This window comes from Agelaius phoeniceus, chromosome 4 (assembly GCF_051311805.1).
Source record: "Agelaius phoeniceus isolate bAgePho1 chromosome 4, bAgePho1.hap1, whole genome shotgun sequence".
Classification (NCBI taxonomy): Eukaryota; Metazoa; Chordata; class Aves; order Passeriformes; family Icteridae; genus Agelaius; species Agelaius phoeniceus.
This window is the reverse complement of record NC_135268.1, coordinates 24,667,367-24,683,025: the sequence shown is the minus strand read 5'-3', so window position 1 is coordinate 24,683,025 and position 15,659 is coordinate 24,667,367. Positions and strand designations below refer to the sequence as shown.

Here is a 15,659-nt window from a genome sequence, read left to right as displayed (position 1 = left end):
GCATGTAGTGTGGGGTTAGTTGTTATTATGTAGAAAGTGGATAGCTTTGAAGGAAAAATGCCAAGGAGGCACTTTGTTCCAATTAAGCATGAGCCTAGAATAAATTCTGTGATGTACGTGCATAGACCAAATTCCCCAGTAAAGAGACTTCAATACGAAGTCATGTTGATAGATTAGAACAGGGATGACCTCAAGTTGGTTCAATAAGTGGGTAAAACACTTGATTTAACATTTGAATATGAGCAAGACCTTTGGTGTAAAGACTTTTCTCCTTAGACCAGTCGATGTTGAAGGGTAAAAAATAAATGTTCCTGTGTTTAAGTGGGCTCTGTGGTTGTCCTGATGAGCAGCAAGTGTTTTAGGGTGACTAAAATAGCTTTACAGAAGAATATTGTGCATACATCTCACCTTAAGTGATCTGGGAGAGAATACTTACCACCACAGGTCTGAAAGTACAGTTCCTTCCAGTTCAGTTTGCAAAACACACTGAAACCTTGGAATGGCCCTAAGGCAACAGCAATTCTCATGGAGTCAAATTACTTTTATCCAGAAAGGAGTTTATTTAATCTCAGAGAAAACTGTTGGGCAGAACACCTAGATGCAGGTCTTGCATGTGTGTTTTGGTTTGTTCTCCTTTTTCTTGGCTGGCAGAAGGTAAGTAAATGGTAAAAAAAAAAAAAAAAAAAAAAGAAAGAATGCTGTGGCAGAGTGTACAAGGTTACTACAAGGGAAAAGGGAAAACTCCCAAGTTTTTCACTTACCAGCTGGACACCTGTCAACTTCCAGAATAGGGGCTTCCTAGTCAGAATCCAACCTTCAACCATGGCATTCATGGACATCTTGTGAGGAAGGAGCAAGCCAAGAGGGGAAAAGACTTGTCTCAAGTGCTCTCCCAGCCTTAGTCTGTCATCAGCAGATGACATCAGCACATGGATTTGTCTCCTTAGTAATGCTTAAGGACATTTTGCCAGTTAATGGTCTGGTCTGCTTGTCAACCCTTGTGTTGCAGCAGTCTGCATCAGGTGCTTCCTTTTGTTTTTCCTCAAGTGCACCATGTAGTACCTGCATTAAGGCTTTCTAGTTTTTGTGTTGGAGCAGGCAGAAAACCATCAGCCAGTTCTGGGTGCAGTATTAGTAGCTAGACTATTGTGAGGAAATATGTCTCGCAGACTTGACTAATTCTCTGAATTTAGTACAAGGACAGGCGGAGTCTTGGCTCTGTCTCACCAGTTGCTTAAGGCTGGAAGTCAGTGGGACTGAGTCTTGTATGGCCTGCTCTGGGGGCTGGCTTCTCTCAACCTATTCATGTGTTGTGACCTAAACACAGAAATAGAGGTAGCAGGATGGTGACAAGTCCTGGTACTCCCTGCAGACTTTAGTGGACCCTGCTTGTTAACTGTTTATCAATAGTAATGGCTTTGAGAACTCCTTTAAACTGCTTTTATGTTTCCATTTAGTTGGACCTGCAGTATGCTGATCATCTAGATGAAAAAAGGGTCAGCATCTCCTTTGTGATGGAGGAGTAATAGCTTTGAAATTACTGTTTGGAAAGACGGGCTGAGACTGGTGGGAATTGTTGCTGTGTGGACTGTCTGCAGCCATGGTGTCTAGTGTTCAGGTGGATGCTCTGTGTGCAGGTGTCCCTCGCTGTTACTGAGTGAGAACAGACAGGTTGGGGCTGGCTGCAGCTTTCTCTCCAGCTGGTGCCTTGCCTTGGCAAACTGAAAAAGTGCTTATGGCAGATATGGCTGAAGGAGTGGAATTAAAAATAACCAAAAGGTAGATTCTGGGCTTGGTTACTCGGTGACAGGCCTGTTTCTATTCTGGGATGAGGATAATTCGCACTGAGCTCATTACACCATGACTCTCCCTTAAAATGCCTTGACAGTCAATTTCGTTCCAGCTAATAAGGTCCTAAAATGTTAATGAAGCTAATCAATTTTTCATGGCTTTGTATTGCAGTTGTCAGAAAGTGCTGTGTTGCAGCCTGCCAATTCAAAAAGCTTTTCAGATATTAGAAGGACAGCAAAACATTCAGCAATTTGAAAGATGTTTTATTTTCTCAATCTTTCCCCAGTGCCCCCTCTCATTTTTCTAAGACTTTATGCTGTGCTGTTTGCTTGTCCCCTTTGGTCACATCCTTTCTCCATTGCTCTACTCTGGTCACTAGTGGGAAGAGATGGCTTGTTCCCACCTTCCCTACTGCACAGGGAGAAGAGAGATGGAGTGCCTATAGGTAAAGATGAAGCTGGTCAAGGGAGACTACTCATGCTGAAATACTATTTGAAATATATGGAGTTTGGTGGAACAGAGTGGAGAAAGGGCATCTCGTTCATCCCCTTTCCTCATCTCTTTGGAAGGAGCAGTAGTGTCAAAAGTCACAGCCCTCTCCCCTCATGGCAGTTTGCTGAGATGTCAGTGTTACCTGGCATGCATGCTGTCTGCACTCAGTATCTCATGGACTGCAGAAGGAGGAGAGAGAAGTTGCATTCATTGTGCACCACATTGATGGTCAATCACTTATCCACACTGGCTTAGGAGCAGGTTAGATGGCAATCATCTTTTATTTTTCAGAATTGCTTATTTTGTACTGCCAGCAGGAGACACAAGGCTCATACTTTTATGACTGCTCCTGGAGTTACTTTGATGGAGCTGTTTTGATCATTTACTGCTCTCTGCATTTGTGCTTGCGAGTCTGCAGATGGGAAGTACTAAATTGTGTGGTTTGGGGAATATAAGGGTTTTTTTAATTTGCTTTTAATTGAATTCCATTTATAACTATAGTTAATTTTTATGTGCCTGAGAAAAACATAATTAACTAATGTTTTGGGGAAACATAGTGTTTTCCAACTTTTGTACTTGGAAGCCTTGTACGGCCACACTGGTAAGGGATGATCTCAAATAACTCATGAGGAGAAAACTAGTGTGTGAGTTGTAATTTGGTATTTTGAATTTGAATAATTAACCCCCTGTAGCTGTTGAGTGGAACATCCAGAACACTTTCCACTTAAGTTTTCCACCCAGAGGTGTGCTCAGTCCAGTGCCAAGGGCTTCCCCAGAGCTTTTGCAAATGCTCAGGTGTGTCAACGTCCTCTTCTGCTGTGACAGTGATGTGTTAAGAGCTGGCTAACCCTATAATGACTTGGGGAAGATGGAGGGTATTTAACCCCCTTAAGCCTTTCAGACCATAGCTGGTGTTCGTGTGACTCTCCCATTCCCTGAGTGGCAGAAAATAGAGTTAGTGATTGCCAGGTACAGCATCTGTCTGCCTGTGTCTCCTGGACAGGCCTTGCAGAGCACCTTGGCCTTTGGCACAGCCCTGGGCTTCCTGCCAGGGTAATTAGCCTGGTAGCTCCTTAGGTAGGAGGTCGAGTGCAGGGTGATCTCAGCTGCTGGGGAAAAAGCTGCCTAGGCTTGAGCTGAGCAGAACCCAGTTTCTGCAGCACCTCCAGGGTTCCTGGCCTGGAGAAATGCAGCTCTGGGTTCTGAAGCTTGACCTGTCAGCTCCAAGCTGAGAAGCATTGCTGTCTGTTTCCAAAGCTAGTTTTGTGTTTTCCTCACCTCACATGACTTAAGAGCCTTGAGAAAACAATTTCCTGTGCAGCCATCTGGGGGATGGCAAGGTGAGCCATATATATGTCCACAGTCAGAGCTGTGAGGCCTAGAGGTGAGGTGCTGTCTCGAGAGACAGCTGATGCTGTGGATGCAGAAGCTGGAAAGTTGTCCAATGCTTGGATCGGCCAAGGCTGAGCCTACCCCTCTAACACTTGTAATGCTCTAGATTGGAGCTGTGCAGGCACAGGAGACTGCTCTGTGCTCATGGAAGCTGTTGCTATTTTTGGTCTTGAACCCTTCAAAGGAGAAATTGGTTCCTCTTGCATGTTTTGGAAAGCTATGACCTTTGCTCTCTGTGCTCTTTTCTCTGTGCTATCAGTTTCTGGTCTTGGGGACTCACCTCTGTAGGCTAGTCCTTTGCCTTGCATCTGGCTGCCTTTCCCACTCCACATCTCCAGAGCAAACTTTCTTTTTGCCTTCCTTTTCTTTTTAAACTATATCAAATCCCAGGCTCATTTGTTCCTAGGCATTTACCCGATGGTGGTTCTGCTCACCAGCCTACTGTTGTGATGATTACTTACCAACAGAGTTTTTCTTCTCTGTTGCCTTTTTTTGCGCAGCAGTCTCTCCCAGTAGGGCTCTTTGACAGGCTGGGAGTTTTGTTGTTGATTTTGTCTGCTAGTTCTAAGCTCCTCAGACTGGGGACTGCAACATGAGGCTTATGAAACTTTTGTTCATAATGTGCATTTCACCCTGCACTGCTCCCTTTTTTTTTTTTTTGGTTTGATTTGTCGCCAGGAGAATGACCTTGAGTGAGAAAAAAATTGAATCCTAACTTGGAGGTCTCTATCCATCCCTCTGCCTCAAGCAGGCCGGGTAGATTAGGTCGCTCAGGACTCCAGAAATAAATCAAGTGCAGTGTTCTCTCTTTCTGGGGAATATTTTTGTGCGTGACATGCAGGCAGTGCTGCAAGGAGCATATTAAAAATTCATACCAGTACAGAGCAGTATTTTCTATGCACAGTGCTTGAGAATAAGCTTGTGTGTCATGCACAGCAACATTTGTATGAAGCAAGTAATTAGTTTCATCTAAGCAGAGAAGATTTAAATGGTGTGGAGTAGATGGAGGCTTGTTGTGAGACACAATCTCCTTCCCTTTCCTTCTGCCAAGACTCCTGGAAGATTTCTTGTAGAGCTGGCTGTGAAGTCCCAGTGTGTGAGGGCGTTTCCTGCGCTTAAAGCAGAAGGGGAAATCTGTGCACATGGGTATTCATCTCTGCCTCTGTGACAGCTTTGATGTAATTGTGTACGTGCTCCAGCTATTGAACCTTAAAACAACAAACAGCCAGGCACAGAAGCTGTAGCTTCTCCAGCCCCAATTTCTTTGCAGTCGTATGGATGAAAGGGGACGGGACTGCATGCAACACAGGGGGGTGTTCTGAGAGCCAGGGCTCTCATGTGAGCCCTGTTTTCTGACTGCTGCTGGAAACCAAGCATGAGGCACGTGCTTTGGGTATGCAGGCAGTGTTGAAGTGTTCTATTCTCTATTCTCCTGAAGGCATGACTGCTGAGTACTATGCTGAGAGATGTCACAAGCAAAGATTGAGCAAAGGAGGCTTGAGGGAGAAACACTTGAGGCTTAGATGTAAAGTCTATCCCCAGTCAATCACACTTGCAGTGGTTTGTGTTGGAAGGCCTTCAGCAAGGAGGAAGAGTGAGAGGGATTTAGGGTAAGAGAACATATGAGTACTGAGGCTGCAAAAACCAGTGGGTCCTTGCTTAGAGCAGCTCTAGGATATATGATGGGGTAAGCGAGTCAGTGCTGAAGCAGGGCAAGATGTAGGAGCAGCTTGGTTTTGGCTCTCACTCCCTTGTTGTAAAGCATGAGCAATATAGCCTCAAAGTCTCTGGTGGACTGAAGAGAGAGAAGCAACACCACAGAGCTGGGGCCAGGTCCCGCTCATCCACTTCTGACTGTTTGTCCCAATGGGGCCCAGATCCTGACAGCACGAAAGTGGTAAACATAGGCTGATACTGTGCAAATGTCCTGGGAGCTCTGAGGCATGACAGGCTGGATTAGAGTATCTCATCCCTATGCCCTTGCAGCAGATTCTTCATACATAAATGGGGAACCTTGGCCCACTTTGCACAGCCACTGCAAGTGGGAACTCCATGAAGGCAAGTGCTCTAGGTGGGATTTTCTTCCTGCATGCAAACCTTCCTCTCTGTTAGGCAGCCAAGTAGGCTTACAGCTGACACTGTCTGGCTGCCAGCATGGAGTAACCAAACACTGCTACAAGTACTCGCTTTTCTTGCTGTCAGCCTCTCTTATAGCTCTCTGATTTGTCACGGGTATCTGGCATTTCACGGGTATTTTCTAAAGGCCAGTGAAGTGTGCTTTGCAGCATGCATGGCTCTGATCACTGGCATGAGCTTTGAGGGAGCCTGTGCCTGTGTGTGTTCTGGGATAAAACAGTGGCAGTGAAGAACGTCTTGCTGACATAGAAGTAACTGCTTCAGGTGAGCTGGCTAATGGCAAAAGGAAACAGGCCTTTCTGGCAGAGCTCTAGGAAAGGGTGAAGGTTTGTTCCTGTCATTCCTTTGTACTGCCCATGTGTAGCACATTTCTTTTCAATGTGGGCATCATGACTCGCTCAGCCCATCTGCCTGGGAGAGTTTACAAGCCAACTTATGGCAGCAGCCAAAATGACCATGGTAGTTTCATGACAGGGTCTTGGTTTGTGCCTCAATCTTAACTTGCTGAGCAGCACATTTTACCAAGTTGTGGAGACCAATTTCTGTGCCAAAACACCAGGAGGGTGGCCATGGAACAGATAGAACTTTTCTGCACCATTTGTGCCATTGCAAATGAAAGGCAGCAAAGGAGAATCTTCTTAAGCATTTGCTCTCTATTTGCAGGTGCCCTTAACCAGGCTCTCTACTATAAACTGATCTGGGATTTAGATGCATCTAAACATCAGGCCTTGATCATCAAGTACCCAGCATTAAAGTGCCTTTAAAAATAGGGCTCGTGCTCTTAAATCAGATGAATAATCTTAGTCAAGCAGATTTGTCTACTGAAAAATGAAGTCGTTCTTCACACACTTGACTGTCATAGTCTTTAACCTTAAGACAAAGTAGTTGGAGTTTTGGTTAAAACCTTACTGGCTTCAGTGTTAACATTAAAACTAAGTCTATGTTTAGACTAAGATAAGCTTTGTGGTTGTGTGTGCTATTGCAGGCAACCTTTCAGAGGGGGCAAGCAGAGCTGAGGTTTCCAGTAAAATTTGTGACAGGCTCCTGTGACAGAGGAATGTGCAAAATACAGCCTGTGCATAGGGGCAGAACAAGTACTGCAAACACTAGGTGCTACATTTAGACTGCATTTAAGCTTTGCAATTAAACCAAGCAAACACCTCCCCATGCCTGGCACTTAGATTTTTCTTTTGTATCCTTTTGTATCAATCAGTCCAATACCTCATTGGATCTCCTCTTTCCCATCCTGCTGTGGCCCTGAGGACTTTTATTGTCTAATAATAATCTCCTACAGTTTGAATAATTTCTGAATAGAAATGTGAGGTTTCTGAAACCTCCAAGAGATTCTGGGCCGGAGAGTTGTATCCAAGCACGGTGTCTCAATACTAGTTTGTTGTAGCATACATTACAGTGCATACTGCAATGGCATTTGCACTGGCTTTTATTCAGTAAATGATATGAGGTGTGATTTAGATAGTTATACCTAGTTTAGTATTGTGATGAATTTGTGCAGCAAAGATGACCAGTTTGCAATGAGAAGGGGATGGGAACAGTATAGTAAAACAGCAGGACATCTTTTAGCTGAAAGGGGGAAGGACACATAGATGACCTTCTGTCCACTTGGTGCACGATATGTCTTATGGTGAAATTGTAAGAAAAGTCTTTCTTCTGGGGAACAGCATGTATGCCAGCAGGAAATGGTAGTGGGGCTGGAAGAGATTTGGTTGGGGCTGGGTACAGGGTAAGGTGAGCTTTATCCTAGAGACAGCCTAGGGAGGAAGGTAAAGCCATGAAAACAAGGAGGGCGACTGAAGAGCTGTGGCAAGGGTTTTGCCTGCAAATCAGACATCTGTTTTACCCTACAGCAATCTCCTCTGTGTGAGAAATCACCATCTAAGTATTTCTAAAGTGGGAAGATGGAAATAGGCATGAAGGCTCAAGCAGACAGACCAATCTTATTGCACTCCTCTGATTTAAGATTTAGTGGATATTAGCTCTGTCTTTAAAGTGCATAATGATGCACTGATTTTGTGACTCATTTTCCAGAAATGGTGCTTTCAGTACAGTTATCAGTACTGCAGTTCGGAAGTCAGCCTGGGGTTGGAAACCTGGGAATTGCTGGGAGCTGGAGCCCTGTGGTGTACATGCTTGATGGGGTGCAGTGCTGCATTCAAAATATGACAGCTCATGTAATTGAAGACGCTGCCTTGCAAACTTAACTTTGAATTGCAAATGCCATCACATTTCTTCTGGTTTAGAAGACTCATCTTCCTCACTTAAAAGCTGTTTTGCCAGTTCAGGTTTAAGTGTAGGTGTGAGGTGAGGGGAGATGCTCAAACCAAATGTGAATTCAGACTGCAGACTATGGGAGCAAACTAGAATTGCTGGCCCTACAAGTATCTCTCAAATGGAACCATGCATATTCCCTGCCAAGCCCTCCCCTCTGTTTTCTCTATATGAAATGACATGCTGTTTTCTGAAAGTGAGAAGAGAAGCAGACGAGAGAAGGAGAAGAGGGAAGCAGCATTTGTAGGGTTTCATGCCCCTTGATGGGGCAGCCTGCTGTACTATTGCTGCACAGACTGAGCAGTACTTTGAAGTGTGATTTCTTTTCTGTTTTTCCTGGGGTTCCCGGCAATAGCCACTAGATAGAAGGAGACATTTTCTGATGTTCTTTAACAGTAGAGGAGTTTATTGCAAGTGCATTCAAAAATAGAGGAGTCCAAGGACCATCTGTCTTGAGTGTTTTAGTGGAAGCGGGGAAAGCTCGCAGTGGCTGCTTGATTGATGGGTCCAGAGAGTTTTGTGTGGACCTATGGCTGCAGCCCACTCACAGCTGACCTGCCTCTGTAAAGAAAGTCACTGTTCAAGCCAGCTGTGACCTGGTGCCTCTGCTTTGGGTAGGTCTGTTTGGCACCCATGCAGGCAAACTCAGAAGAATTGAGCCCTTGCTGGTAATCCCCTATTGCCTTTGAGAGCCTATCTCCCAGACAGGTATCAAGAGGTGTTTCTGGTGCTGTTGGGTGTCTAAGCTGTAGATGGACTGCTTTGAGGAGATGACATGTTGATGGCTGGGGGATCTGCCTTGCTGGGGCCAGTCATGTGTGGAATGGAGCCAGGAGGAAACTTGATTTGCTCTGAGCAAGCTGTTGAGGAGTGTTCCCCAGGGCTGGACACATCTCAGCAACTGGCTTTCCCCTGTCACTGTGCTGACCTGTGTCTTACCCTGAACTGCATTCTGCAAGGGTGCCAGCAGTAAGGAGCTGCCAACTTGGCACTTGAACAGTGAAGCTGAGGCAACTCATTTCACCGAGGGATACCAGGCGTTGTGAGAGCCCCCCACTGCTAGTGACTCAATACAGAGCTGGTATTGCTTCCAATATGGAAGAGCTGACAGCTGGGAGCTGAGATTTGCATGCTCAGCAGAGTACAGCATAGCCAAGGGTCCTGACAGGATGCAGCAGCAGTCCCATGGCAGTTGTGGCAAATGCACCCAGGGAGAGAGAGGCATTAGGGAATCTTCCATCTAGATGCTATGAATGCCTAAGGAGGTCTTGAGGCTGTGTGCAGTGATTCAGACCAGAGACTGGAAAGATGGCAGTTATGTGTGTGGGGAACAGCATGTCTGTAAGCCGTACTCAGGACACTCACTATGGTTACATGTATGGGACCTGCGTGCAATGCAGGACAGGAAGCCCTCTTGCAGTGCTTGCCTGCATCACTCATGGATGCTTACCTGGTGAGGGGGAGAAGAAGGGCATACTAAAAGCAAAAATTGCCTTGCTGATGTTTAAAAATTGTCACTGTTTTCCTTTATTCACAGGAGAACTGCTGAGTCAGCCGAGACCAGAGGGACTGACGGAGATCATCTGTCCCAAGAACGGCAGCGAGCGAGTTAATGTTGCCTTGGTTTACCCCCCCACTCCTACTGTGATCAGCCCTTGTTCCAAGTGAGACCAGAAAGCAGACCTATTCCCCTGTCAGTAGGCACCAGAAAGCCTACGTAAAACATGCCCTCACTAAGCACTTCTTTTGGAAGGGAGCAGCCCCACAGCCTGGGGACTGTTCTAATTATTTGTGGCTATAGACAGCCCACTCAGAGGATAAGTACAGTGAAGTGGGCTGAGGTGTTCTCTGAGCTGTTGTGGCAGATGCAAGATCAGGAGATAGTGCAGTCATAGGTAGGTTTTGGTAGGATGGGAGCTCAGGAGATTTCTGTACACCCCCTTCTCAAGCAGGACCACTCTTACAAACAGGTCAGGTTCCTTGGGACCTTGTAGAGGTGAGGGTGTCATCCTTGGATGACAAAGATGGAGGTGCTACCACCTCCCCCCAGACTTTATTCTGGGACAGAACTTCTTTTCTTTTGTTCCATCTGAGTCTCTCTTATTATTTTATTTTATTAACTTGGTTTTCATTGCCATAAGATGCATTACTGGCTTGTGTTCAACATGTTTTCCACCAGATCCCAAGCCAGCAGGACTCCAGGCTGTGGTGGTGCCTGGGGTTGTCCTGTTGTAGGAGTAGAGGTATACACTTGTCCTTGTTGAATTTTACAGCACTGTTGTTGATTCAGTCCTCCAACTTGGTGAGGTCCCCCTTGGACAGGAGCCCTACCCTCTTGTGTATCTATACTCTATATGCACTTCACTCCACAGAGTGGGAATGTGCTTGGAAAACAGAGCTGTATTGTGATGGGAAAAAAAGTGGAACAACACTCACAAAAGCAGTCAGTGCCTTGGGTTTTTGATGCATGGGTTTTCCAGAAAAACAGAAATTCAGCCAGGGTCTGTCTAATTGGAGTGGCACAAAGGAATTTGGTAGGGAGCTTAGAGGAGCAGCTGAGTGTCTTGCTGGTGTCTGCTGCTGTGCTGTATGTGAATGCCTGTTACTTTCACTTCAGTGTCTTGACAGTAGCTTTAGATGCTGTTCTCTCTGTTCAGTACCCTCCCATTCCAAAATACCACTCCTGGTAGAGAATAGCTCCAGTGATGGGTGGTTGTTGAGCTGTGTGTGAAGGTGAGGTTGAAGTACCCATGTGGGGCAGAAAACAAAGATGCTCTGATACTGAGCCACAGGCCATTACTGCCTGTTCATTTGGTTCTCCTGTGTGTGTGTACTTGGCACAGCACGTTTCTAACCTGCAGGTGCCATTTTTATTGTACTGTGCTGTCAGGCTATGCCTCCAATCCTCCTTGTCCTCTAGCCGGCCTTCCACAACGTCTGTTAACTGTGTCCCAGTTTCACAGTCACTCTGCTGGCTGGAAACTTGTGTTCTCAAAAAGGCCTGTGTTACTTTTTCTTCACTTCTCGCTCCCTATTTAGAAGCCTAGAGAAAATCATGTGTCTTATGTTATTCATCACAAGCACTATCAACCCTGCTATATCACTTTTTCTTTATCCTTTTCTCTTCCAGATAAACTGTCAGTGCTGGTGCCAAAGGTTTTTCCACCGGGCAGAACATGGCCGATGCTCTGCAGTGCTCCCATCTTTCCAGTTGTGGAGTTGATGCTGAGGGGGATCAATGGGACTTTGGACTTTGGACCCTGAAAGAAATGCTGTGGGGCAGGGGCAGCTCCCAGGTGGGGGCCTCATGGCTGGAGTGGATGAAGTCATCTGGAGGTTGGGGATGACAAGGCATGAAGGAAAATGATTGCTGCAGATGGCAGGGCCGCTGGCCGGAGGGAAAACACTGGGGATAGGTTTCTGTGGACCCATTGAATGCGTGTTGAAAACCCATTTGGATCTCATGATGAATGTAAAATTGTTCTTGGTATACCATTTAATTCAGACCTGCTTGGAAGAAAGTCTCTTGAAATGAGCTGTAGCGGGATTCCCTGGATTTGTTCCTGGACAAGTGAGTTTGGTGGCAGCTGGCCAAAGCTTTGCTGGGGAATGGGTTGGTACTGTGAAGCCTTTAAAATTGCTCCACCACAAAACAGTTGGCTGTGTCCCATGCAGCAATCTTGAGTGGAGGCTGGCAGAGAAGCAGGCTGGGACATGTTTCCTGCCCTGTATGTTCACATATGTTGTGCCATGAAGTGGTGAGGACGTGCTGTGATCATGCAGAGACAAAAGCAGGGCAGTCAGTGTGCCTCTGGCACATGCTATTTCTTATCCCTAGTGTAACCATTATCCCTGAACAGCTGCTGGTCTGTCATGGCTGGTACTGCTGCGCTGCCATTGTGGTACTCTCTGTGCAGTGTGTCCACTGGAGCACTAAAAATCTAGATCTTGGTCGTCCTCCTAGGAAAGCCACCCAGGCATCTTTGTGCAGAGATCTGGTAGAAGCAGTGTGTGGCTGTGTGGTACAAGCTGATCCTGGATCCCCCTGGCAGCCATGCTTCATGAGCAGCCATCTTCCCTCTCCAGGTGTGGGAAAGGGCAGGCTGAGCACTGGTACCAAAGTTCAGGTTTCTCCCCCAGCTGTGTGGCTTTGAGGACTTCTAAGATGTTGCTGTTAGTTTATGCCTGCAGCTGAGCCCTGGTAACTGTGCCGTGTGAGTCTTGCTCCATGCAAATATTTATTTAATGTAAATCAATAGGAGGCAGGCATTTCCAGAGCCAGGATCCCTTCATCAGATGCTGGGGGAGGTCTAAGAGATGAGGGACTTAAAATACTTGTGTTAAGGTACAGCTCTTAACTCTTTGGGGTGTGATGGCAGACCTGGGGTGGGTGGTACAGGTCAGCAGGCAGTGCCCACCAGGATGTGAGCTGGCCAGGCCTGCAACCACTGCAAGAGAGTGATGTGTCCTATTGGGACCTGCTGCAGTTGCACAGATGATATTCCCCTGGTTTCTGATCCTTCAGATGCCAGCCTTATGTGCAAGGTTGTAAATCTTCCCATTGGCAAGAACTTAATGCTGGGAAAACAGGGCTGAATCCACTCCAGCAGGAGATCCAGAGGCCAGGTAGAAGAAATCAAGCCACGTACCTTACTTCAGGGGGAAAAGCTGCCAAATAAAAGCTGGCAGCTCAGTCAGCTTCCTGTCTCTTCAGGGTATCATTCCAGCTTGGGAGGATAGCTTGGGCTCAGATTTCATGTGTTGACCTGCTACCTCTGATAATGAACCTTACGTCAGTGAATATCATTAACTGATTGTGCTTCTGTGTTGCTGTGGATAAACTGGAGACTCAAAATTGTCAGTGGTGGCTGGAGAAGGTGAAAAGGAGGTGAGATCTTTTAATGGTGCTCAGGAATAATGCTCCTTTGTCCTGAGTCTTGCTGCCCATGAACCATGCCTGGTACAGGCAGAACTTGTGTTAGAGCATTCCCTACTGTCACCTCCCGTGCTGGGTGGCCTTCTCCTCCTGTTTTGCTGCTACTCACCTCTCTTTCCATTCTCCATAGGAAGAAACTAGCGATTTGTTGCTGTGAAGTTGCGTGGAAACCACATTGTAAAGCAACCACAAACTGGAATCCTTTTCCAGCCGGAGGCCTGTTCCCAGTGTGCCCATCTGGTCTGGGATGCGTGAGCATTGAAGGAATGAGAGGACAGAGCAGACTGCAAGAGGACTTACAGCCTGCTCCTTGGGACTGCAGCCCTCCTGCCAGGGTGTGCCACCTCCGTGGGAGCATTCCCTGGCCTTTGCAGGCACTCAGGCTGCTGCTGTGCACTGAAGCCATAATGCCGGGAGTGTGGCAGTATGGAGATCAATCTAGTTGGGTCTATTTAATACAAAACGGTGATTGCTCATCCACCCACTGTTTAGTAACTGGTGTAACTGTGTTTTCATCCAAATTTTTTTAATATGCAAAAGCCATTTAATTTTCTATGCAGTTCAGAAACATCTCACCTTTGCAGTTGCCAGGTGGGAGATCCATGCAGGAGAACCAAACCAAGCGGCTCATAGTACTTTTGATTTTGCTGTCGCTGTTTTTAAGGATGCACACTGGGATACATCATCCCTTTGCTGAGCTCCTGCCTCAGACCTCACTTAATATCCCTCAGCCCCAGGGATGAGGGCCCTGTATTTTTGAAGGATCTGTAATTTTTCATTATTCAATCCACAAGGAAAGAGGGTTTGAATGCAGTGCCCTAACAGCAGATACCTGAGTTCAGAGTATGTATTATGTTCCAGTTCTTGTCCCTGCTCAGAGAGTTACCAAACTGTTAGAAATGACTAAGGCCTCTGTGGAGCACTCTGCAGCCTTTACTGAAGATGTATTATAAAGAGGTCAGAAAGGACTGGGACATCAGCCCTGTGGAGCTGACAATGAATTTAACTCCTTTGGAATAGGAGGAGAATCTCCTGGCAATCTCCTAGACGCCTCTTTCACCCAAGACAATTGTACTGGTTTCACTTATTGGTTTGCAGACCCCTTGCTTGGCCAGTTTTTGATTTCCTGCTGAAACTGGTTCAGACAGATTTGGAAGCAGAGCTAAGGAGCTGCTTTGCACTCCAGGACTTTCAGCAGCTGGAAGATGTCCTGGAGTACCTTGTGTTATGCTCTGAAGCAAAACCTGGGATTCAAAACTGCATCCGTCCAAGCCAAACTCCCAGGATAGCAGCTTTGCCTTCTTCTGGGTCTGTGTAATGTGAGGAATTGCATGTCCCTAAGCAGCATACAACTAGGTAGAGGTGAGAGAGAGTGAGCCCAAAGGGTGATGCTGCACATTTAGGTCATTTTAGGGCTTACAGGAGTACTTGGAGACTTCTGGCAGCTGCAGAGTGTCCTGGGTGATGGGACACCTCTATTTTAACTTTGCTCTAAGCAAAAAGGTCAGAGAAGTAAGATTGTTTCCGGTCTGCCACAAGGCCAGGGTCCCTTTGACTAGTCTCCTTTCATGGCAGTGCTGTTCTTTCTGCATTGTCTGTGCTCTGAGCTTGGGGGAATTCAGCTTTAGAAAGTTAAACTGAAATAGAGGCAAGTTTGGGATTTACCCCGCCTTATGTTCTCTCAGATCAGATGGAAGAGACTGGGGGCTGCAGAAGCATGGGTCATCTCCCTTGCAGCATCCCCCATGCCACAGTTTCATGGTGGCTGTAAAAACTCAGTAGTGTCTTTGGGTGCTGCTTTCCCAGGAACTCAAGATGTGCTTGGCTGTGCTGTAGCACTGGAACTTACGTGGGGTCCCTGTTCTCTTTCCCATTGTACCTCTGAGGCAGCTAAAGTTTGTCCAAGCAGTTGAGGCTCCTCACGGTGAGGAGTTAGATACAGTTGTGTCAAAGGGAGCTGCAAATGTTATTTAGGAACTCACTAAGTGAGATGAAAATGCACTGGCTCACTCCTGCAGAGCCAGATCCCGGAGCTCAGTTCCTCTTGCGCCCTTTGGATGGGATCTTGGGCTGGCATCCTTGGAACAGCTGTGCCGGGAGGTGGAGATGCTGCACTGCAGTAAGCACAAGAAGAGGCAAGCAAGTGGGCCTCAGTGTAGCACTCATCACACGCTTCATGGCTCAGTTCAGGACTGTAACTGCAGGTATTCATATAACCTACATCACTGGGCAGGACTCTGCGCACACACACATGCATGCCCAGACATACACGCACCACACCCACACTTGCCCACACGTCCTCGCCAAAATGACTGAAAATAAAAGTGATCTCAATCTCCATGAGAGTCCTGGCTGTGTGATTTGTTTTTCCTCTTGCAGTGCCTCCTTGGGCTCTAGCTCTGGAAGGGTCTGCACCTAGCTGGTGATCTGTGCTGTAGCAAAGTCATGAAGAGATTTGCTGTTGAATGAATCTGTGCATGGAGCCCCTTATTTAGTATCTGTGAGTCACTGTCCATTTCAGCAAGGCAGGTGATTTCTGGGGAATAGCTTTTTTACACACTTTTAAGGTTTTTTATGGGTTTGTGAGGCCCACTCAATGGTTCTCATTGGTACCATGTTGTTTGCA

At 46.6% G+C, this 15,659-nt stretch overlaps 1 protein-coding gene across 4 annotated transcripts in view; it reads left to right on the top strand.

Annotated features, from left to right (window-relative positions):
• The window catches only part of MFHAS1 (multifunctional ROCO family signaling regulator 1), a 35,558-nt gene extending 20,187 nt beyond the window's left edge, over positions 1 to 15,371 (top strand). The window contains exons 2-4 of one of the 4 annotated variants that reach the window (XR_013182042.1): positions 9,635 to 9,761; positions 11,228 to 11,668; positions 13,164 to 15,371. Coding sequence is in view for 1 of the 4 variants with exons in the window: in XM_077177109.1 (XP_077033224.1) it covers positions 9,635 to 9,761; positions 11,228 to 11,231 (131 nt within the window). In the remaining 3 variants the exon portion in view is untranslated. Of the gene's footprint in view, positions 1 to 9,634; positions 9,762 to 11,227 lie in introns of all 4 variants that reach the window. The other 3 variants (XR_013182041.1, XR_013182040.1, XM_077177109.1) reach the window with 3 other exon arrangements.
• Positions 15,372 to 15,659: the final 288 nt, after the last annotated feature.